Below are 23,938 nucleotides of genomic sequence, written 5' to 3' on the forward strand. Positions count from 1 at the left end.
ACGATGCTAAGTTACTTAAAGAATTGATATTCATGCAATATCGTGCATGTTTGATGCATGTAATGCATCACAAACAATCAACATGTATGAAGCATCGATGTTTTAAAGCTTGACCAAATAAGTTGCAGATCAAGCGTCTTAAAATAGCATCATGTCCAACCATCTTCGAGTGATCATTTGGAGGCTGCATAGACAAGCCCTGCTTTGGTCGATTACTCCCTGTGGAAGAGTGACGGACGGTGATCATCGGGATGCTTCATTGGTCGTCTAGCTTTTAACCTAGGCTGTCCGACCAAGCTAGCAAAGCTGGTTGGACGAGATGGTTTATGACGCTCATTTGCGACTGTTGATGGAATTTTAGGATTTTTAAGAGGTGCGCAAGCATCACTCTTTTACTTGAACGAATTCAAGCATGGACACCATTTTTGGTGGGACCGACCGGGCATGCGTGTAGACGGCTTGCCGGTGTACATGTTCGTACCGCTTTGTCTCACGAAGGTGCGATTTAGGCCACTCAATTTGACCGTCAAAGGTTAGTGGTCGTGATCGGTTTGCGGCAGGAATCCATTGCCGCAAAGGATTTGGAAGCCGCGTGACATGCCTCCTTTGGGCGTGCGTTTCGAGGTTACCGAGTCCTAGCTTGCCTAGGCCGACCAGTCACACACACAGGTAGGCCCACGGTGATCATGTTGACGCTCTCGGGACATCTTAAGTCTATATCTACACCCTCCATCCAGGCTTGCGAATATGGATGGTCGTGATTGAACTACGGCAGTTATGCAATGCCGCAAACCCTAATTAGGGTTTTGAAGCAGTCACGCATACATGGTTTTGGCTAATCGGTTTGGCAAGTCATGCTTCCCCTTTGGAGAAATCGACCACGTGGGGCCCATGTTGGGCTGACGGTGAATGTATGTGCATCTCCCTGATGGTCCTAGGCGCGATCTAAGCCATCCAAACATGTTGGCGAAGTTGGATGGTTGTGATCGATTTAAGACGCTAGTGGGATTTCCACGACCCTTGTAAAGCTTCACGCCCATCATGTTTTGGGCAAACGTTTATGGCTCTATGACCATGTCGTGAACAAGACGATCAGGTAGGGACAGAGTGGGCCCGTCAATGTGTACATTGGCGCTTCACTGATCATTCGCGGGATGATCTGAGCCGTCCAACCAGGCTGGTGAAGTTGGATGGTCGTGATGATTTTAAGACTGCCTTGAACAGTCTAAGCTCGTCGAGCTTCTTCCAAAGAAGCGCAACCACCCTATTTTAGGGTTGTCGTTTGACGTGCTGGGAGTATGCGTGATGTTCGTCCGGCTAGGGCATAAGTGGGCCCGCCGGTGGTCATCACGGTAATCGCCTAACCCTGCTAGGGTTTGGCTAGGTTGGTTAAATCATGCGGCCAACTTGCGTGGCCGTGATCGTTTCTGAGACTGATACGGACAGTCCAAATTACCTTTAAGGAAATTAAGCATGCTTGATCAGCTGACCAAAGCGCGTCGATGCAAGACTCTCTTTAGAGAGTGATGTAGCCTGTACGGGTATTTCGTGCATGTCTCAAAATTGACACTTGGAGATTCATGTTACTCTGCTGAGAGTGAACACTCGGTCGTCATGTCATGCTAATAATGAGAGTTCGACTAGGAACAACACAGGAAATACTAGGCAAATCATGCATTAATTAATAACGCTAAAATTCATGGAATAATTGGGATCGTTGCTGCATGCACCATTCTAGGTGAATTTTGTGTATTTATTGAATTGTTTCTAATAAATAAAATGAAAAGGTACTCATCACTTATCAAACGGCTTTACCCTTTACATGATGTCAGCGCATTAAATTTGGTTTTACAATTTTAACCCTGAACTAAAATCCAACATCAACACCTATGCAACCCTAACTACCAATTTGTTCCGTGGGAGAAAACTTTGGAATTTTGCTTTAGACAACACTTTTGGCTCTCCGAGTTGCGTTATCCCTTTTTCTTTTCATATCCAGGTGACAACTTTTAATTGGTTCCTGAAGTTATCCCATCCACTTATACTCGAATCCAATAATTGCAACTTTTTGTTTCTCATAGAATCAATGTCAGCCACAGATCAAAAGGATTGAATCACAGTGTTTCAGTACTATTATACTACTGTATACAACAAAAACAAACCCTAAAGGCAAGTGATAACATGAGCACACATTCACTCATTTCACTGAAATAGAGTGAGAGGGGCAGAGAGTGAGGGAGATGCTGTGATTCTTGTGAATAACGAAACACAGTTCGATAAAATTAACAATGGCTGTTTTTTCTCCACCTTCTTCAACTCATTTCTCAACAATATCTGCAACTACAACTTTTTCTTCAAAACCCCATTTCACTTCTTCAAAACCTTATCTTCATTTCCCATCAAAATTATCAAAGAAAAATCTTTACTTGTTATCTACTAAAATAAGTGAGAATGAAGCTGTTGTAGTTGAACAAGTAGAGAAAGTAGTAGTAGAAGAGGAAATTAAAAAGGAGGAACCTGAAGTGAGTATTAAAGAAGAAGAACCTTCTTTAGGATCTAATGGTGGTGTTTCAGCAGCAGTTGCTACTACTTCAGTTGAAGAACCAGTTGTTTTGAAATTTACTAACCCAAAATGGGTTTCAGGAACTTGGGATTTGAAACAATTTCAGAAAAATGGGGAAACCGATTGGGATGCTGTTATTGATGCTGGTGAATTTTTCTGCTGTGGTTTGTTTTGGGTTTTTCAGATTTAAGGCCTCAATTCTTTAGCTATTGCAACTTTTTGGTGGTGATTTATGGGATTGGATTTCTTAATTTGTACATGCAATTCACTGAAAGTGGGTCTAGTTTCACAATTGGGATCTAAAATGAAAACAATGTCATGGAAAATCACCAGCATCATAGGTGTTAGAATTTTGTGATTTCTATATTGTTATAGGGAACTGAAGAAGTGAATGTGGAATTAGTTATCCTTATCTAGTTGTGAGTTTACTGAGATGTGGATATAGGCAGAACCATAACCAAAATATAGCATTTTCATGCAAATAGCTGATTATTGTTATAGACCTTGTTACTGTAATTGGTAGTGTCACTGTCTCGAACTAGATAATGTCTCTAAGGTATCTTGACTGAATTAATTGTCCAAGTTACAGTTGCTATGCTTTTGATTATATTGAAGAATGAATGATCTCTATGATTGCTATTATCCTTACTGTTATGCTTCTACTAGTTGTGAAATTGCATCGTTTTGGCGAGGTTACCTTTGTTAGAGTGTATGTATCGGATGATTCAGTTTATGTTTGTATTAGATGATGTTAGTTCGTTATCACTTATCACGATATTCTTGGCTAGATAGGTCTTCCATTACTTGAAGAGTTCAAAATTGAGACTAGTAACTGCATTCACAAATTACATATGAAAGAGAAGTGCCGTCGCTGTAGTCACTTTCTTTTCATTTTGTACAATAGTTTCACCTTGTCTAACATTTGACTCTGCTCCTTGTGTCTCTTTATCCACCACTTCACTTTGTGTTACTTAAAGTTAGTCTCTTGATCCACCACTTCTTTTTAGCATCGTCATGAAAACATAAACTAAATAGTATATATATATATTTATTTTTGAAGTTCTCATTTCTTCGTTTTGTTAGTTGTGATTTCTGTTCATTTGAAATGGCAAACTGTAAGTTTATATGGTTTAATTTGCTTGAATGTAGCATCCGTTGCTTATGTATCTGTTTTTCCTTAGATCATCTTGCTAATCCTTTTCAGAGGTTAGGAGAAGAAAGTGGCTTGAAGACAATCCAGAAACATCTAGTAATGATGATCCTGTAGTTTTTGACACCTCCGTAATTCCATGGTGGTCATGGGTCAAGAGATTCCATCTTCCTGAAGCCGAAAAACTAAATGGTTGGTTCAGGCTCCTTCTCATCTTTTGATCTTTTAATTGTATATTTTCAAAATGGATTTTTGTGCTAAAAATTACTGCATTAAAAATGTGTTTTACAGGCCGTGCTGCCATGGTAGGATTCTTCATGGCGTATTTCGTAGATAGCTTGACTGGGGTAGGTCTTGTTGATCAAATGGGAAACTTCTTCTGCAAAACACTTCTATTAGCAGCCGTAGTTGGAGTTCTCGCAATTCGAAAGAATGAAGATGTAGATAACTTAAAGAAACTTTGGGAGGAAACAACTTTCTACGACAAGCAATGGCAAGCGACCTGGCAGGATGATTCCCCTAGCGGGTCCAAGAAAAAATAATCGACTTGAAAGTTTGGGAGTTTGTTGTTCATCGCAACCATTGATGTTTTTTTCTTCTTCTCACGGATAAATATCTCATTGTAGTGTGTCTCAGATATAGAGTGAATGACAATTCTAAGACAACTGTTTGTTCTTTCCCTCAAATTGTATTTCTAATGTTTATGGAAACTTATTGTTTATCTTTCAATGGTAGACTTGTAATGTCTTGAATCTACTCGTCATTGAACACTGGATTTCGTTTTACAATTGATACAAGATTTAGATTGTATCTTACAGTTGTGACGACTGTTGTAGGTTGTGCATCATTGATTTAGTGAGAATTAAGATATAAGGATTTGTGGTCATTTTTTCTATTTGTTCCTCATTTTGGTGGTGCTAAATCAAGTTAAGGTGCTTTGATTCGTGACTGAAACTATTTGGAAGATAGACTGAATATAGTTTTATTTCAAAAATTTGTGCTAACACAATCTAATTACATAGTTTTTCTATCGTTTTTTCGACGAAGGGCTTGAGTTTTGTTCTTCCCATGAAGCTCTCCACTGTTTATCGTAATATGTAGCTTCATCGGCTAGCTTCTGTAAGTTGCCGAAGTCCTCCTTTTTTCTGAAAGCCATTATACCGATAAGTGTAATGAGAAGTCCTGTCTTGCAGACGAAATTTCCCGCTTGTCCGACCATGTCAAGACCAGTTAGAACATCAACTGTATACGCCATGAAGAATCCCACCATTGCTGCCCGACCTGTGAAAAAATAGCAGAAGAACAAGAAATTCAGACCAGAAGCTGCATTAAGGAGAGTCATGAAACTTATTTAAATTCAGTTTTTTAGGTTTTTGTTAAGGTCTAAGTTTAACCATTAAGCAGCTCTGCTTCTGGCAGATGAGACCTCCTAATCCATGCCCACCAAGGTATGATAGAACTCAGGAAAACAACTGGTTCTTCATTTGTTGCTGTCTCTGGATACATTTCTAGAAACTTTCTTCTTCTTGCTTCTGCAGCACCAATAGGACCGTCAAAATGTTAAAATGAAATCTGATAAACTAAAACACTGTTACTCCATGGAAGGAGATAAGCATTGAAACTACGGTCTGACATGGCTATAAGAAGCCTATAAAAAACCTCACCTGCAAGAATGACACCATCCCAGTCCATCTTCCCGTTTTTTACGAAACAATTCAGATCCCAAGTACCCTTTTCCCATCTCTCGTCGTGGAACCTAGGAACAGTAGATTCATTTTCTATTTCCTGCGCCGGTTCCTGTGTGTTACCTGCCGAACCATTCTCTCTAAACAACTTTTTTTCTTGAGGGTCTAGTAACTTGGCGGCACTCTTGTTTTCGACATTAACTGTGACAACATGTGTTTTCTGTTCAGTTGCCAAGGTGCATCTAGGTCTTGCTAGTGATTGACGTTTCTTAGTGAACCGGTGAGAGCTAGAAGTTATTTGCAGAGATGAAGAAGTTATGGCGATTGATACCATTTTCTTAGATGAATGTCCGAAGTTCTTTCTTCTCAGTTCTCACGTTCTTTAAGGAACTACTTGTTGGTTAAAAATGGAAGGATAATGTGGGATAAAACTTTGCCCATGCTTCCAAAGTTAAGATGCTTATCCTTCTGCACTTTCTACTGTCATTCAGTCATGGGCATTGTCATTGTCTTTTTGAAAACAAGACAAGATCTGCATGGAAAAACCGCAAAAGTATTTGCCTAAAATCAGCAAGATGAGATGAGACAGAGAAGAGATTAAAGATTGGTTCGACCATGTAGAAAAATTTTTTGAAATTGAAATTTCATTTTTGACTTATCCATTGGGTGCCTTTATGCAACTTGGGCTGTATAACAACAATAGAATAATCACTTCATATAAAACCTCCTCCATTTCCTTAAATCTGACTTAACTCCTCTTAAGTTCTATAGCACTAGTGAAAGTAAATAAACAGAAAAGACAACACTAAGGTACGAAACTTCATTTCTTCATCATTCTAAGATATGCTCTCATTTCTTCATCATTCTAAGATATGCTCTGCTACTAACATCGTTTCTGAAGAAAGAGAAACGAATTTATGCTTCCCACCCCCTTAAAAGGGTGGCTCGCGCCACACGATTGACACCTAATGTAAAGGCACCCATACGAAGGTTGCAGTTGTGCGTCTTACACATTGACTTGATATTACCGAATGCTCTGGTCATGTACTTCTGCAATTCATGATTCACTTTCTCCTCATCCCACATAAAACCTTGAATGTTCTGAAATTCGAAAAACAGATTAGTCTCACCATTAATAGATGGATTGATGAGCGAGACATGTATTAGTAGATATTTAGGTCGCGAAAAGTGATTTGATTAATGGTAAACAAAAAGAACCACTAAGATCGTGTTATATCACATCATTTTACCTGAACCCATTCGAAATAGCTGACTGTCACACCACCAGCATTGGCATAAATATCGGGGAGAATAACCACTCCTTTCTTGGATAAAATCTGCAGTAAAAAGGATTTTTATTAGGTTCGCCAAATTCTCCTTTGAAATGACAAAACCAATGTCATCGTACTTACCTCATCAGCTTCAGGATCTGTGGGATGATTTGCTGCTTCAATGATGAATTTGGCCTTTACTTCCGCAGCATTATCCCTTTAAGTGGTCAAAATGTACAAGTAAGACGAGGGTGGACAATCAAATAATATCTAAAATTGCGCAAAAGGATAATAACCTTAAACAGGCAGTAGATTAACGTATAAAATTGATAAATACGTCGAAGCCTAGTTTTTAAATTGGTATTTACTTTCTATCTTACGAAACAACTAGCAAAATGAATATTCCTTACGAACCCAGCATGATCAAGTACGAGTGTCTAACAACCTAGGAGTCTTTAAAACGGAAGTCAACTTCGATGACATTCCAAGAGACATGATTATCAATGAAACTTAAACAATGAAAAAGAGGTTTGTGTAGAGAAGAACAAACTTGTTTAGGACTCCCCCTAAAGCACAAGGAATGAGAACATCGCAATCATAAACGAGTAACTCCTCCGGATCCATGACAACTCCTCCACCGAAGCTCTTTAGAGTGCCAGTTTCTTCTTTGTGTGCGAGCAATGATGGGATATCAATACCGTTCGAATTCTTAATAGCTCCAGTTATGTCACTTACTGCAACAATCTTACCACCTCTTTCATGTATGAGCTTTGCTGCCCAAGAGCCAACATTGCCAAAACCCTAGAAAACGTTGAAAATATTAATCTTCCCCGACTTAGTATGGATGATCTTTAAAAATATCAAATGGGTCGCGACTGAAACAACCAATGACAGTGAAATAGAAATAAAGTAATACTGGTTTCACCTGGATAACAAATTTCAAGTCTTTAATACTCTGCCCATGCTCTGCAAGTAGAGCCTCGGTGGCAAAGACAACCCCACGACCTGTGGCAGCGTCTCTTCCTAAGGATCCGCCAAGATCCTACGTTCAGATGAAAGGTTAATAACGATTTCAGATTCCACAAGGAATCAACTTGATGTATCACAACCCCCAACAAGATTAGACTTTATAACTTGAAAAGGCTTACAATGGGTTTCCCAGTAACAACAGCGGGTGAGTGTCCGTGAAATTTAGAGTATTCATCCAACATCCAAGCCATTGTCTGACCAAAATGGTAAAGAAAATGAACATAAGATTTTATAGAACAGAAAATACTTTTAGAAGATTCTCATTCAACTGATCCACTCATGGCTACCTGAGCATTAGTTCCCATATCAGGGGCAGGAACATCGGTATGAATTCCAATAAGATCATGGATCTTTTGAGTAAAGACACGAGTAAGACGCTCTAGTTCAGATTTGGACAGGTCCCTTGGGCTGCAACCAATTCCACCCTTTGCTCCACCGTAAGGGATATCTGCTACGGCGGTCTTCCATGTCATCAGTTGAGCCAGAGCATTTACCTCATCGTGGTCAACCTTGAAGCAAGATAATTAACTACTTGTTACCATATATGAGAAAAGCATAATCAAATACAAAGTTACGTCATGTATATGGGTGAAACCAATGAACATGTGTATCTCGCATCATAATAGACAGATAAGAAAAGTTGCAGCTACAGTGGAAAGTTGAAACTATACTAAGATGTATACAAAAACAATTACTCTCTGATACATATCAAGAATAGCACTAATTTTATGTTTAATATTTTATTTTATTTTGTTCAAATCACTAGAACACAATAGGTAATTAAAAACCGTAAAACACAATGAAAAAATCTAAGATGCAGAATTTACATAAACGACAAAATACAAGAATATTTCAAAAACAGCTGCAGGTTTAATGGAAACCGTTCTAAGATGGGTACATACAGTCACTTGCCAATAGCAACCCAGCCAGAAGTAATATTAGGTTTAACTTAAATGGAATATATTCAGATCATTAGAGCCATGAAAACCCAACGACTTAAGATTATAATAAACGCAAACGACAAAACATAGACACTTTCCCAGACAATTGTCACTTTGGGGTGGGGGGGTACAAGTACGGTACTCAACAACATCAAACAAAGAGCTGTATCAGTTTTACAATAAATGATTATTCTGTTCAGAACATTGAAAACTGACTCCGAAGAACCGTTAAAATGTACAATTAAAGTAAACGACAAAATACAATCATATATGGAAAACATTGCAGCTTCAAAGGAAATCAAAGTAAGATGGATACAAATTCAATTAGTCGGCGACATGAATGAAAGAGTACAGAGGTAACTTCAGCTTAAATGAAACACTCTGTTAAACTGATTGGAGCATAACACGTTCTAAGAAACCGTTACCCACCACAACAACTCATAAAGATGCACAATTTATGTAAACGACAAATATGCATCGTATCCTAAGACGACATACTATGGTTGGATAACAGCGTACAATCAAGCATCTATAAATATTAGAACATATAAGCCTCTGAAGAACCGTTAGAACTTCACCGATTCATTAAGGTTTACCATTTACGTAAACGACAAAACACAATCATATTTGAAAAAACTTGCAGCTTTAAAGGAAACAGACACCAAGACGGGTAAATCCAATTAGCCAACATCATAAATCCATGAGTAGTATCAAGTTCAGCTAGTATAAAACATTCCATTAAATTGATTGGAACATAATACGTTGTAAAAGAAACCGTTGAACCCCCAACGACTCATAACGATAAACATTTACGTAAACGACAAAAAGCAAACATGATCCAGAAGCATACTGAGCGTATCTTTAACGGCATACTATAACAGTATAACTACGTACAACTAAGCATGCATAATTACTTCAAGAACTCAATAAAACTGCTAAAACCCCACGACCGAAGGCAAGTTAGAATTTTCCACTTAAAGCTTCAAACAGAAAGCAATTTAAGCAATATTTTCATATGAAAATCTTTATAGCAATATTTGTTTAGTAGTCAAGAGACTTCCCTTTTAATAAACAAATCAGATCTTAAAGTAATAATATAAAAACAATAGAAATAAAAAAACCTTTCGTTAGATCTCAAAATGAAAATCTATTTTTAGTAAATTAATTTTATTTACACAGAATTGCCACTGAAAACAGTAGGATCCTAAGTATCAAGCAATTTCACATGAATAGCAATCAACGAAACAGAGAAAATCAATACAACGGTAAGAAGAACAAACCAACTATTAATATGATTTATAATCCGATCTGAAATCCACACAATTGAGAATCTAAACGAGCTAAAACCCTAGTGAAATTTAGATCAAATTGTAAAAGCATCAACATGCAAACAAAGATTAAATACAATACAAGTGATAAGAAATCGTAAGAAATTGTATACCTCCGGATGATAACGAATCCCTCCTTTCATTGGTCCACGAGCATTATCATGTTGAACTCTAAATCCAACATAAGAAACTAAAGTTCCGTCATCTTTTGGTATTGTACATTCAACCTGTCAAAAACCACAAAAAAAAGGAAGAAAAAAGAAACTTTTAAAACCCTTTTCAACAACAAAAAGTACAAGAACCGAATTATTGTATTATAAAACTATTGTAAAGATTATTTACTTTGATTTCTCTGAAAGGGATCATGAGACTCTTTTCCAATTTAGAATCCAAACCAAGGATCCTCGCCGCATGGCGAAAGTTACGGTTAGTAGCTGCTAGAGCATTCATTGTAGGGGATAGAGAGAAACTGAAATGATAGAAACGAAGAGAAATTTGATTTGATTTGGTGAAGTAAACAAGAGATGGAAAAGGTTTCAAGGCACAAGAAGTGTATTTATAGAGAGAATATGATCCTACTGTCCGACAGAAGAGAGGTGGAAGCTATGCAAGATCAGGTCAGGTTGTGTACAACAAAATATTAATTTTTTGAAACTGACTCTTGACATTTTCTTTGGAAAAACATGACATTGGAAAAGTACACAATCACCCTTTGGTAGATGAAGTTGTTTGTTTGTTCCACGTCTTGACGTACCTCTTCCAATCAAGTTGTTTGCATAATGGATATACATATAATTTTCTAAAATTATGCCTAAAATGATAAATACTTCCGAGTTTTTCATAAAGGCTATAAATTTGATATTGTTGTTTGTACTCATTGCATAGATTTTTTTATAACATTTCCAACGTGATAAAATTTGTAAAATTTTAAGGCACGGATTTTTAGATATGTTATATTAAAGTTTGGTTGCCAATTATACCCCTAAAGAATAGGATACATGAGGAGTCATAATAATTGGACTAAACTGGAGGGATATTTTGGTATTATCAAGTGCACACTACCAAAATCTTTTTATGAAATTGAACATTTTTGTTATGTTTCAATTTACAAAAAAGTAGTCATAAAAGGGACTCCTCTCTTCGGACCCTCCGGTCGGGCGGCCCAATTATTTTACGGGTAGATATGGATCATCCGTAGTCTTGGCTTTGTCACTGACTCACTGGTTATTATCTAGTCCAATAAGGAATCTCAACTAATATTTGCCCGTTGTGCTCGTGATGAAGATGTTGATGTCCTAGTGAAATAATGCCAAATATCAGGTGGCACACCCAAACTAAGTTGCCAAGAATGTGTATCAAATGTTGATCATACCGAAAGCAACCTCCAATTGGAGGGCTAACAATCAGTGATGTCTCTATCGGTGTATTTGAGCCAAAGCTTTTCCTCAAAATTAGGCTTCTCTATCTTCCACTTTGAGCCGCACAGTAGTCCTGGCTCCATAAGTCTTTTTGTCTCTTTTGCAAAAGTCATTGAAGATTTTTAAACAGCGGTAGTTAAATGAGATTTCTGTTCTCTAAAAATCTAGAGATTTGTAGTGATTTTCTGAGAGTATTTTAGAGAGCCAAAACATCAACAATGAGAAATTTAGGCATAGGACAACAATGAGATTTATTCCGACAATATAAATATACTGTACTAGGTATTCACTTATAACGTGCTTAATAAAAAATCAGTAGATGTTTTGAACTCTGTAATCTATAGAGACAAAAAAATGTATAACATCTAATTAAAAGTTCAAAACATCTACTGATTTTTTATTAAGCACGTTATAAGTGAATACCTAGTACAGTATATTTATATTGTCGGAATAAATCTCATTGTTGTCTTATGCCTAAATTTTCATTCTCTTTATTCCACTCATCTCACATTTTATTTGTTATGCTATCTCGCAACTGGTTAGCATCTTCTCGCTTGGATTACTGCGCAAATGGTCATTCCTTGGTCATCAACTCAAATCAAAATAGATTAAAAAAAAGGGTCTTACTCTGAAAAACATATATTCCTCAAATTTCCAAGTCTCCCAAAATATCAACTTTTGGGGAGAGCTTTCTACCATGCCTATTTTCATTAAAAAAATTCTCTCCAAATCCCTAATAGGGAGGTAGTTAATTGTGATTTCAAATGACTTCCGGAGAGTTTCCAAATCTACTGTTAGTCCATAGAGATTTTTGGAGAGTTTCCTAATGTCTCTTGTTATTGGTTAGAGACTATTTTCAAGTTATTTAAATTCTCTGAAACTACATGTTATTGGATTAGGATTTCATAAGAGTTACTCCGACACCCCTGTTATTCGAAGGAGAACTGAACGTCATTGATTTGTTGTTTTCAGAGATTTGGAGAGACTTTTTTTAGGAAAATAGGCATGGTAGAAATCTCTCCCCAAGTGGTGATATTTTGGGAGACTTGGAAATTTGGGGAATATTTGTTTTTGACAATAGGTCCGATTTTTTTTCCTTATTTTTTGTTTGAGTTGATGACCAAGGAACATGCCATTTGTGCAGTAAACTAGTAGCGAAATAGAATAGCAAATAAAATGTGGGATGAGTGGAATAAAGACAATAAAAACTTAAGCATAGTACAACAATGAGATTTATTTTGACAGTGAATATATAATATATTTTTTACTAGGTGTATGGTACTTTTATTTATATTATAACGTGCATAATAAAGTGTAGATGTTTTGAATTTTTGATTAGATATTATATATTTTTTGTATTTACAAATCACAGAGATTCTTTACAAATCTCATTTTTTTTGTCTCTACAAGTCACAAAGACTCTCCAATATACTCTCAGAGAATCACTAGAAATATCTAGATTTTCAGAGAATCTTCGGAAGCACTCATGTAAAAAATCTATGAAAGTCTATAGAAATCTCGTTTGACTACCTCCCTGTAAATACAACAAATCAATGACTTTGAGTTCTGCTTTGAATAACAGGGGTGTTGGAGGACTCTTATAAAAATTCTTATCCAATAATATGGAATTTCAGAAAATTTGACTTAAAAAAAAAATCTCTACCAAAAGATATTAGGAAGACCTCGAAACACCCCTATGGACTAACAGTAGATCATTCAACTACCCTGTTAGGCTTCTAACTACGGAAAAATATAGCAAGATTGAATTAGATTCATTGAGAATTTGAGAGTCAAGAGCTGGAGCTTCTATAAAACGTAGTCGTCTTTCCCATCCTTCCCATTTTACTGTCCCCTTTCCTGTAGAATCATGCAAATATAAGGGGTAAAATAGGAATGTGTACATCGGAATGGTCAAGCAATAAACAAACAGCCGGTTATGACGTCATATGAGTCGCGGCTTCCAGGATAAACAACATGATAATATAGTCACAGTCATTATATTTGGTATTACACCAGCTGAGCGTTCAACGTAGATATCGATATAGTATCGATAAGTGTGATAAGATTTACAATTGGACCATAGGTATGAAAGGATACAAGATATTTATTGTATACGGATGCATGTCTTAACGAGTGTATATTTCACATTTTAATCTCTACCCTTGATTTAATTTAGGGAATTATGTAACGAGAGTCATGATTCTAAACATGAAGGGTAATGGGGCCATCAGTTAAAAAATCAACCAATCAAAAAAATATGTGAAATATGCACTCGTTAAAGGAGTGTGAACATATTTGGACTCGTCTTTTTATCTCTTTTATCATTATCTTCGTTAGCCTAAGCTGATGTGGCTTTCGACACGTAGTGATGTGCGAAATTAAACACAGATTCGGGATGCGGCGTATGTTAATTTGGTGTGCAAATTAGTGAGCTATTATCTTGCAGTAATAAAATTCTACCCAAAAAGAAAAAACTTTAATAAACAATTTCTAGGGGTTAGTGCACGCGTGAGTTGGGGGAGTTTAATGTATTTTGGATCTTGGAGATTTTGAGGGAGCGTAAGAGAGTGTAGGGAGTTTGAGAGAGTTTGGTGTTTTGAGTGTAGGGAGTTTGAAAGACTCTCCCAAAATCTCTACTCTTTTGAGAAATTTGGAGTGAGGCAAAAATACACTATAAACTCCCTAGAACTCCCCAAAAAAACTCAACTCCCTAGCATTCTAGTTTTTACCACTAATAGGGAGTTTAAGAGTTTCTTTCAAACTCCCCCACTACTAACGGGGTTTTTTAGGGAGTATGGGAGACTCTTCTAAACTCTCCCACGACTAACGTGGATTTTGAGAGACTCCTTCGAACTCCCCCACGACTAACGGAAAAAAAATCCAACTACACCCAACTCCCTTGAGGACTAACACCCTGTTCATATTTTGAGTCAAAATTATTTATTGCGAATCATACGGCTTTTACAATACGAGTTTTAGGCACCAATTTGTCCCGATTTTAGAGCATGTTAGAGCGGGATCAGATCTTGTTTTTAGCACTTTCGACACAGTCGATCGTAAGAGCATCTCCGATAGAGGGTGAATCTTTTTTATTTTCATGACAAGTAGGGTCTAATTAACATAAATTCATCTCCAATAGTTGAATCCTACAAACTAGAAGGGATGGGAAATAAATATGAAGGTGTTAAATAAAGTCTTATTTACATCTTCACTTGCACCTCCACGTCATATTTTTAATTATTTTATATTTTTAAAGTAAAAACAAACGGTTAAAGTAAAATTAGTTAAAGTAAAACAAACGGTTAAGATTTTATTATATAAAATATTCTAAGGATTAAACCCTTCATTGTATTTTTTTTTGAAGGAAAAAAGAGGAAGAACCTCTTTAGATTATACTAATCGGAAGCCATGAAAAGGCTAATTCAAGTACATCGAATAGATACAACAAAAAAGTACAAAAGCAAAATACTACAACAAGATAGGAATTATAATATAACAAAAGTACATAATTGTTGATCATACAAATAATCGATGTAATCAGAGGGATGGCCATTTGGAAAATTCTTCTTCTTCATTAAGAGAAAATCCTTTGTAAAAAGGATAATTTGCACTCAACATCATTATCATAACCAATTCCAGTAGCCATTGATCTTGTTTGGTTGAATTTTGATCATCATCACACAAAATTGATTGTCTTCGAAGATATACTTGAATATATCATCGAGTTCCAATTGAAATGCCCGAAGGCTATAGGAAATCGCAATAATAGCGAGTAGTGCATGACATAGAACAACCATGAGATATCTACAGTAAAACAAAAAAAATAAAACAAACCCTAAAATCTAAATCACAAATAATGTGATTTTTTATTTAAGACATTAAAAACTAATTACACAGACCCAAATCTACTCGGAAATCTGATATCTCAGATAAATCCGAGCAAATCTTGGTTTGGAGATGGAGAAGATGGAAGAACAGAAGTTTCAAAGAATTATTTGGAAAAAAAATGGTTATGCAGAGATAGGGGAAAAAACTATCTGGCCTTTGATAATTAAACCTTTCATTATTGGAGATACTTTTTTAACCATGGAGGAATATTTAGAAGGCACAATTGGGGGATACTCAAAGAAAGTAAAAATATAAGTAAATAAAATAAACATTATGAAGTACTCCTAATCCAAGTGTGTTTGGGGATACTTCAAATAATATATTTTGATTAAATGAAAAAGAAGAAGGATTTTGGAGATTTGTGTGATATGAGAAGGTGCTTAAATTGATTTTAATGACTCCTAATTGCAACCTTTTGTAGACAATCAAACTTTCATTTATGAGAAAACCCCGAACCAAATCCCAATTCAAACACTAAGTCAATCAAATTTTGCATTTACAGAGCCACAGTCGGTATTGTATTCATCCGACAAAACAACACCGAGTAAACTCTCGGTATTGTATTCATCCGACAAAACAATACCGACTGTATGTCGGTATTGTATTCATCCAACAAAACAATACCGACTGTTAACCTGCTACTGAAATTCAAATTCAATTTTTTTTTATTTAAATACAATTTCGACTTTTTTTTTATAACCTAGATGGTTTTGATTCAAATCATTTTGATTATCATAATTTGCGTCGCTACTCAAAATGATTTTTTTGATAACCTAAATCATAAATCATTCATCATGATTTGTGTGATTTTTTTGATGGAGAAGAAAAGTGAAAACATAGGTTTATAGTTTTTCTTTTTAATTTTTGTTAGGGTAAGGATAATATGGTTATTTCACACCTAAAAAAAGGACCCCTTAACCAAAATACATTAACTTTGAGTATCCCCCAATTTGTGAAGGTATCCCCCAATTGCGTCTTCTATATTTACTATATGTGTAAAATCTCCTAAATAAAAGTCTTAATTAGACTTCCACATAGGATTTTTTACTCCCATTGTTGGAGATGCTCTAAGGGTGTAAAGTAAACATTGCATTCAAATGCGACCAGGACACTCGATATCCAAATCCAAAAGTTTCGTATGATATGCGAATTCGATTTAAAATCTGAACGAATGTAATTTTTGTATTTTTGCTTCAAATTTGTATTCGAACCTTTATCAAATCATAAGAAAATAAAACAATAAAAAGTTATGACGATATTTATAAATGTATTTTAGCAAACATAAAAAAATGTATCCCCCATCCTTGTAGACCCAACTTTTTGAGAACTCTTAAATCAACTCTAGCTAAGGTATTTCTCAATTCCCAGGATTCATCTTCATGGATTCAGTTGCTTCTTCTGCTACTGTGTACACTAAATCTATATACACCTAAATGCACAATAAAGAACGGTTTGGTAAAAGAAAGAGACTGTGGATTGCCTCCGTAAACCAAGCGTTAATGAAATGGAAAGAAACCAATGATTGTATTACTAGATATGGCTCACAAATTTCTAAAATTATCCTCTCAGCAAAAGAAGCACAAACAGCCTATCAAAAGAAAAGAAGATAGTATCAATCTACAAGCATGTTGTAAAAATCTTAGCTACAGTCACTATACAATGAATATCATAGTATTATCCTCCAATGGGTTGCTCCTCCCACTACCCTTCATAAAAAGCGAAAGAAACACCCTCTAGCCCCATCATACCACCTGAACCGATCGGTGTAGCAGCAATCTTTGTTGACTGTCGGCCAGTGCTAGATGCCTTGAAAAGCTTCCCAAAATGCACTTGTTGTGGTAGGGTTAGGTTACGAGCACAATATCTCCTAGACTCCTTGAGTGGTTCAGCTGCAGCCTATCTGATGACCTTCTTGCATCAATTATAGGCCTAGTAAGCCTCTAGTCATCGTACAATTGTCCTTAGGTGCTTGAAGAATACATTGCAAGCGTACCTTTAACCCCATTGCTTAAACCTGATGGAGAACTTATGCCCATCGCAGTTGGCACCAACTGGCGCAGATTTTTCTCCAAACTTGCAGCATCTTCTATGTAAGGAAGTGAAGGCATATCTAGGAGACCCTCAATTTGGGGTTGGTATCCCCTATGGCGGGGAAGGTATCTTGCATTCCGTCAATCGACTTCTTGATTTAATGGATGACAGTACTATGTCAATGTTTCTCATTGATTTATGATAATAGTTGATCTATCAACAAGATCAAAAGCATTCGAGAAATCAATGAGAAACATTGACATGATATTGTCATCCCCTTTTAAATCAGGAAGCCGATTGACGGAATGCAAGATACCTTCTCTGCCACAGGGGATACCAACCCCAAATTGATGGTTGAGGAGGTTACGAGAATTAAGGGATAAATAGACCAGCAATCAATCATTGTAAACACAACAACTTCTACAAACAACACCTCACAGAGCATTCTTATGCAAACCAGGAATTACTCTGATCTCTTTTTTCTTTGCTTCTCTCCCTAAGACCAACTCTAAATCTCTTTTATGTGACTGAAACAACCTTGGAATGTCCACTCATTTTGGTTTAGTGAAAGAACATCCGTGCTCAACCTCTCGCAACTCACACTCAAAATCCTAAATCTCATACCTATCCCTTCACCCAAATTAAGGTATCTATAGGTACTTTCTGGATGTTTGCTTCTTGAGCATGATACATTATAGCACTGTGCTTTTTAAGATGATTGTTAGTGGTGTATTGAGGTCCATATAAACTCGAACTACGAATATCTTAGAACGTTTTTATTGTATTATTTTTGCACCATACTTTTAGTGGTGCTTTTCCTACGATTTCCGGTTTCTCGACATAATTTTTAAGTGAAACAAAGAATAATTATTATTCTTAGTGAATTTATGAACAAATAACACAATTCTTAAGGAATTTGGACCTAAGAGAACATTTATAAGAAAGTTATGTCTTGTCATAGATATGTTGAAATAGAAAAACCAATCTTAGTCGTAGACGTACCTTGACCACTGAGTCTGATAGTCATTGAATCAGATCCGATGTAAGAATGAGGTTGTTGAAGTGTAGCAGGATTATAAGTAATATGGTTGTTAGCACTAGAATCAACTTGTCGGGATTTCAACAAGAATGTTAGTTGAAGCCAATATACCAACTCTAGGTTGAGAACATGAAGGAAAATAAGATCCAACAGATATAGATAGTTACCTCCTAAGTTAGATTGAAACGTCTCTTACCTCTACGATTAGGACTTTGACCACCATGAAAAACTGGATCATAAGTAGATTGATAATTATCAGTAATACTAGATGCTTTGTCACATTATCAAGAGTGACTTAGATGTAGCAAACATAATTATTTATCCAATCACCAATTAGTTGTGTAACTCAGAACTAGAAATAGGCGGATAACATACTTCAATCGATTATTCCCATAGCCAAGGTTTTCCCAGAAACCCTAACTGTGGCTGAGCCTTGGCTATTAATAGTGCTTGTTCATGGATACAAAGAGAACCTATAACTAACGTAATAGACCAACAAAGAGTTTGATGTGTTGACAACTTGCCAACTGTTAGCTAATATATCAACAAACAAAAACAATATATATATCCCAAACCTCTAACTAACACTATGATTACCCTCTATTATATCAACTGAACAAAATTTTCTTTCCTAAGTAAAACAACAATGCTCTCTGCTGGTTTGGACCTAGTATGTCGTATCACATAAAATCAAAACCTATCGCCAAGCACCAGTACACTGGAACATTCCATGAAATTTAATACTTGTTAGAGCATTGCTCGGTCGAACTCGCATTCGTTGTTATCTCATGCATGTTTTTCAAGCTTAGGTGTCAAAACTATATGTCTTGATTTCTAGACTACTTATAGCTAAGTCTCGGTTTAGGATAGATTAGTGTAGTTGATCTCCCGACTCCATGGTGATCATCTTACGAAGACGAAGAACTACTCGAGGAAATAGTGGAACTTCATCCGACTAAAAGGTATGTGGAGACTTGAACTTATCTATCACTCAAAAGTCTATCTCTCTATCTCCTACTCTTGAGACAAAGTTGTATAAGTATGATAGTTTTCATACATACACATTTGTTATTTCTAGCCGAGTTTACTTTCCTATCTTTTTCTCGAAATACGTGTTGGTAAGCTTTCGCTTTAACCACTTTTCATCTTTATCCGTGACGAAAGTCATGATGACGTTTCAATCTTGAAAATAGCTTTGATGACGATAGTCGTGAATAATGATTGTTATAACATTATAGAAGAATGTTTGAATGATTCAAATGTAGAGTTGAGATTATGTAACCAACTATGGATATAAGCATATATAGTGTGTTCGCACATTAGTGTATAAATCCATGTGCTGGAAACCAATTGTGTGCACTTGTGCATGCGATATTGGTAAAGGAGACAGGTTGGGTACGCGTACTGGCAGAAGTTTTCGACCGAAAACTTCTGCTGGAGTTTGTAGTTTACAAACTGGAAAACCAGTCACCTTAGGTACGCGTACCCGTACGCGTACTCAAGGAATTTTTCGAACCGAAAATTTCTGCTGAGTTTCCAAACTCAAATCCGGTAGCTAAGGTACGCATACCTGTACGCGTACCCAAGCTGGTTATTTCTCAAATAGGAAGTTCATGAACTTAAAACAATAAATCAATAAGGAATGCAATCTTGCAAACCATGGCTATATTGTTCATGAATTGATTCAAGTGAATCAAATCGATTTTGTTTCAATTGTGTCCATGAATAAAGACCTAAGCAAATGAACAACTCTATCAACTAGTTCTTATGAGTCATTTGAACTAGTTATGAGAAAGATGAATATGGTTGATATGAAAGTACTCATATGGCTAACCTAGGTTAACTATTTGTGAACCAACCAAGTGTACACGTTTAGGTACGGTTACTCAAACCTAAATGAAATACATTTCATTTGTGTATGCCAAGCTAAGTTTCGATCTAACGGTTGAAAGATATTAGCTTGGAGAAATCAGGTTTTTCATCTAACGGTAAATATTGAATGCTTTGTTACCAAGATAACTTGGATTGCAAACCCTGATTTGGAAACTATATAAGGGAGACATCTAGAAATTGGAAAAACTAATCCCCACACCTCATGTGTGATACTAGTTAGTTTGCTAGAGTCGATTCTCCTTTAACCTTAGGTTTCTTCCCGAGACCCTATAGGTTAACGACTGAAAGACTTCATTGGGATTGTGAAGCCAGCCGAAACTACTTCTCTTGTAGTTGAGCGATATGATCTTGCCAATTTATATCGTACGAGTTCAATTGAATAATTGACTTGAGATTATATCTTCGATAGGGAAAGATAAAAAGAAATCACAAACATCTTCTTCTCATCGTTTGTGATTCCGCAACATCTTGTTTCGCTACCATACGATTAAGAATGTTGTGAGGTGATTGATAATACTAGGCCGTTCTTCGGGAATATAAGTCCGAATTATCAATTAGTTCATGTTCACCTTGATTTATCAAAAGACGGAACAAAACTCATAGGTTTATCTGTGGGAGACAGATTTATCTATTATCGTAGGCTTTTCTGTGTGATACAAATTTGTTTATTAAAGTATTCGACTTTGGGTCGTAGCAACTTTTGGTTGTGGGTGAGATCAGCTAAGGGAATCAAGTGCGTAGTATCCTGCTGGGATCAGAGACATAAGGAGCGCAACTGTACTACAGTCCAGACCGAAGTTAGTTTGTAGTAGGCTAGTGTCTGTAGTGGCTTAATACAGTGTGGTGTTCAATCTGGATTAGGTCCAGGGGTTTTTCTGCATTTGCAGTTTCCTCGTTAACAAAATTTCTGGTGTCTGTGTTATTTCTATTCCGCATTATATTTTGTTATATAATTGAAATATCACAGGTTATGCGTAAAGATCAATCAATTAGAATATACAAACTTTGGTTGGTGATTTAAATTGATTGACACTTGGATATTGGTCTTTGGTACCATCCAAGTTATTATCCTTGTATTTGATAAAGACTCGCAGATTTCTATTTGCTTGAGTAAAGATCAAATCAAGTGAGAGAGATATTAACTCATCGATATACTTTTCTCTAGATTCAGTCTGACTGTCTAGTTGATTCTCTAGAAAGTATATTGGAGTTAGTCCATACAGATTTCTAATCGAAATATTGGGTGTGGTTGTTATACCCCCGCTTTTTTAATTGGTATCAGAGCAGGCAAACACGTTTAAGACCTCAAAAGTCGGTGTTTGTAGCGATCTGACTCTATGGACAGAGGTGTTATCTCTATTAGCGTACCACCAGTCTTCGATGACTCTAATTACTTATGGTGGAAAATTGCTATGCGATCTTTTCTTCAAGCGCGTGATTTTCAATCATGGGTATATGTTGTTAATGGCTATGATGCTCCCGTTGTTACAGTAGGTAACATTAATGTTCCAAAAAATATTAGCGAATACGATGCTGCTGAGATACTTGCCGCAAAGCAAAACTCCGACGGTTTGAATGCCATCATACATGCCATTACCCCAAATCTTCAGCACCATGTGTCAAACTGCACCAGGTCTAAAGATGCGTGGGATATCTTAGAAACCGTATTCGAAGGTAATACCATTGAAAAGGAAGCTAGGATTCAAAACCTTAATTCCGATTGGGAAAACCTTCGTATGGCAGATGAAGATTCATTTGATGAGTTTAATCACAAAGTGTCTGAAATTGTTAATGCGTCTTTTGCATTGGGTGAGACTATTCCTGAAAAGGACATTGTGATGAAAATTCTTAGATTTCTGCCATCTAGATACGACTCTAAGAAGCATGCCATCGTTGAGGGAAATAACCTTGATAACCTCTACAGTAATACGCTAGTTGGGAAGCTTGAGATCTTTGATCACGAGCATTCATCCAAATATAAGGATGTTGCGTTCAAAGCACTAAAAGACACAAAATTACTTGATAAAAGTAAAAATGTGTATATCTCTGAAGATGATCACTCTGAGACGGATTCATCAGATGAAGATCTTTACAAATTAGTCTCGATGATCACAAGACAGTGTAGAGATCTTTCGTTGAATATAAGTAAACAGTTCCCCAGAGATAAGCCAAAAGCATCAGTCAAACCTCATAATCGTTTTTCTCCTAAAAACAGGGACACAGATGAAACTGATGACGAGGATATGCCTCAGTGCTTTAAGTGTAAAGGGTTTGGTCAATTTGAAAACGAGTGTCCAAATCGTAGAAAATACACTGGGAACAAAGGTCTTGCTGTAACACTTGATGAGATGTCTGACAATTATGATTCTGATGAAGACAAGAAATCAAGTGTTACTCTTCTATGTGATAACATTGATTTTGATAAGTGTAGCAATACATATATCAATCTTGATGGCTTTGTAGAAGAAAACACAATCACGATGGAAGAATCAATTGACCTTTCTTTTGGAAACCCCTTGTTTAATGTTTCAGGATCTACCGTGTGCCTAGCAGATTGCGTTTCAAAGGTGCCTGAACCATCTTTTGCGTTGACATGCTGATAGACGCATTTATGTGTCTATTTTGTTACCAATGTTATGTATTATTAGACTCGATTAAGTACTTATTGTGTTATTTTGTGTTTTTGTAGATGTTTTTAGAGAAATAAGCCTTTGCGGCGAAATGAGCTCGAAAAGTAGTGTTTTACACCCCAGGATAATGTACCGGAGGCACCTCATAAATGCACCGGAAGCGTCCCAGAAATGTACCGGAGGAACCCATAAAAATTACTATTTCCACCCCAAAATTACTATTTCCACCACAATTGCTAAAGGGACACCCGTACAGGATTAGGGGGGACACTTTTCTTCTCATAATTCAAATTTTGGAAAAAGGCGGGAAATTTCTAAACAGTTCTGGCAGAATTTCGATTGTCAAAATGAAGGGGTTATGGGTCGATTCAATGGCTGAAATTTGGTATAGAGATGTGATATAGGTTAAGGAACATATTATGGGTGACATGATCGATCAAATTTGGCTGGAATTTTCGGTATGATTTACACACCCAAAACAGAGCACGTGTACTGTAACACGAGAAAAATTGAAGTTCTTGTGTGCATGGGGGAGTTCTGCTGGCGTTGGAAGAGTGTTGAGGCGTGAATAAGTCGAATTGGAGCGTGCTGGACCAGAGAAAACGCGTGAAAAGCTAAAACAGGAAAGAAAATATCCGAAAATATTTTCTTTCACTGTCGAGGATTTGTGGAGTTATGGAGGAGATTCGATGCATGCTTCGGGTTTAAATAGAGTCCTTGGAGGTCAGAGAAAGGTTGTCGAGAGTTTGGGGGCTTGAGGAGAACTAAGGAGAAAGAAATCACTATGAACAGCAAGCTTCATGCTGCTGTTTTATGCTGCTGATGAAGATGAAGAACACGAAGAACAGACTCTCAGAAACCGTCGTTCTTCAACAGTGACAGCGACAGTGGCTCGTGGGTCGTAGGTGTGGGCCTTAGAACCATAGCGACAACAACAGTTAGATTTTATCGTTTATTCTGGACGCCTTTTGTGCGTCGCAGATTACAGTTTCACACCATTTTCTCTTCTTCTCTTTATTGTAAACACCAATTGAGCTTAATAAAATATTTTGAGAGGTATTTCACCATGATG

The 23,938-nt window shown here is 36.6% G+C and overlaps 3 protein-coding genes across 3 annotated transcripts; 1 reads left to right on the forward strand and 2 right to left on the reverse strand.

The window, feature by feature from the left end:
- The first annotated feature begins 2,155 nt into the window (after positions 1-2,155).
- Positions 2,156-4,590, forward strand: LOC113297286 (light-harvesting complex-like protein 3 isotype 2, chloroplastic). The gene is made up of 3 exons (XM_026545721.1): positions 2,156-2,709; positions 3,768-3,905; positions 4,005-4,590. The coding sequence occupies exons 1-3, from the start codon at positions 2,289-2,291 to the stop codon at positions 4,253-4,255; spliced, it is 810 nt and encodes a 269-aa protein (XP_026401506.1). The 5' UTR covers positions 2,156-2,288; the 3' UTR covers positions 4,256-4,590.
- Positions 4,591-4,655: 65 nt separating this feature from the next.
- LOC113297287 (light-harvesting complex-like protein 3 isotype 1, chloroplastic) lies at positions 4,656-5,899 on the reverse strand. The gene is made up of 3 exons (XM_026545722.1): positions 5,378-5,899; positions 5,108-5,245; positions 4,656-4,994 (listed from the first exon to the last, which is right to left on the reverse strand). The coding sequence occupies exons 1-3, from the start codon at positions 5,730-5,732 to the stop codon at positions 4,741-4,743; spliced, it is 747 nt and encodes a 248-aa protein (XP_026401507.1). The 5' UTR covers positions 5,733-5,899; the 3' UTR covers positions 4,656-4,740.
- A 117-nt stretch (positions 5,900-6,016) lies between these two features.
- Positions 6,017-10,601, reverse strand: LOC113297285 (glutamate dehydrogenase 2). Its single transcript, XM_026545719.1, has 9 exons — positions 10,310-10,601; positions 10,081-10,194; positions 7,986-8,207; positions 7,818-7,892; positions 7,595-7,711; positions 7,220-7,470; positions 6,811-6,886; positions 6,649-6,735; positions 6,017-6,499 (listed from the first exon to the last, which is right to left on the reverse strand). The coding sequence occupies exons 1-9, from the start codon at positions 10,415-10,417 to the stop codon at positions 6,314-6,316; spliced, it is 1,236 nt and encodes a 411-aa protein (XP_026401504.1). The 5' UTR covers positions 10,418-10,601; the 3' UTR covers positions 6,017-6,313.
- Positions 10,602-23,938: the final 13,337 nt, after the last annotated feature.

The sequence above is a fragment of the Papaver somniferum genome, chromosome 7, assembly GCF_003573695.1.
Source record: "Papaver somniferum cultivar HN1 chromosome 7, ASM357369v1, whole genome shotgun sequence".
NCBI classification, from domain to species: domain Eukaryota; kingdom Viridiplantae; phylum Streptophyta; class Magnoliopsida; order Ranunculales; family Papaveraceae; genus Papaver; species Papaver somniferum.

Coding starts and splice junctions, on each gene's coding strand:
- LOC113297286 (XM_026545721.1), top strand. CDS start 2,289: ATGGCTGTTTTTTCTCCACCTTCTTCAACTCATTTCTCAACAATATCT. Junction 2,710..3,767: donor GGATGCTGTTATTGATGCTG/GTGAATTTTTCT, acceptor AATCCTTTTCAG/AGGTTAGGAGAAGAAAGTGG. Junction 3,906..4,004: donor TGAAGCCGAAAAACTAAATG/GTTGGTTCAGGC, acceptor TGTGTTTTACAG/GCCGTGCTGCCATGGTAGGA.
- LOC113297287 (XM_026545722.1), bottom strand. CDS start 5,732: ATGGTATCAATCGCCATAACTTCTTCATCTCTGCAAATAACTTCTAGC. Junction 5,246..5,377: donor GGATGGTGTCATTCTTGCAG/GTGAGGTTTTTT, acceptor TTGGTGCTGCAG/AAGCAAGAAGAAGAAAGTTT. Junction 4,995..5,107: donor AGAAGCAGAGCTGCTTAATG/GTTAAACTTAGA, acceptor ATTTTTTCACAG/GTCGGGCAGCAATGGTGGGA.
- LOC113297285 (XM_026545719.1), bottom strand. CDS start 10,417: ATGAATGCTCTAGCAGCTACTAACCGTAACTTTCGCCATGCGGCGAGG. Junction 7,471..7,594: donor ACTTGAAATTTGTTATCCAG/GTGAAACCAGTA, acceptor AACGTTTTCTAG/GGTTTTGGCAATGTTGGCTC. Junction 6,500..6,648: donor GCTATTTCGAATGGGTTCAG/GTAAAATGATGT, acceptor TTCGAATTTCAG/AACATTCAAGGTTTTATGTG.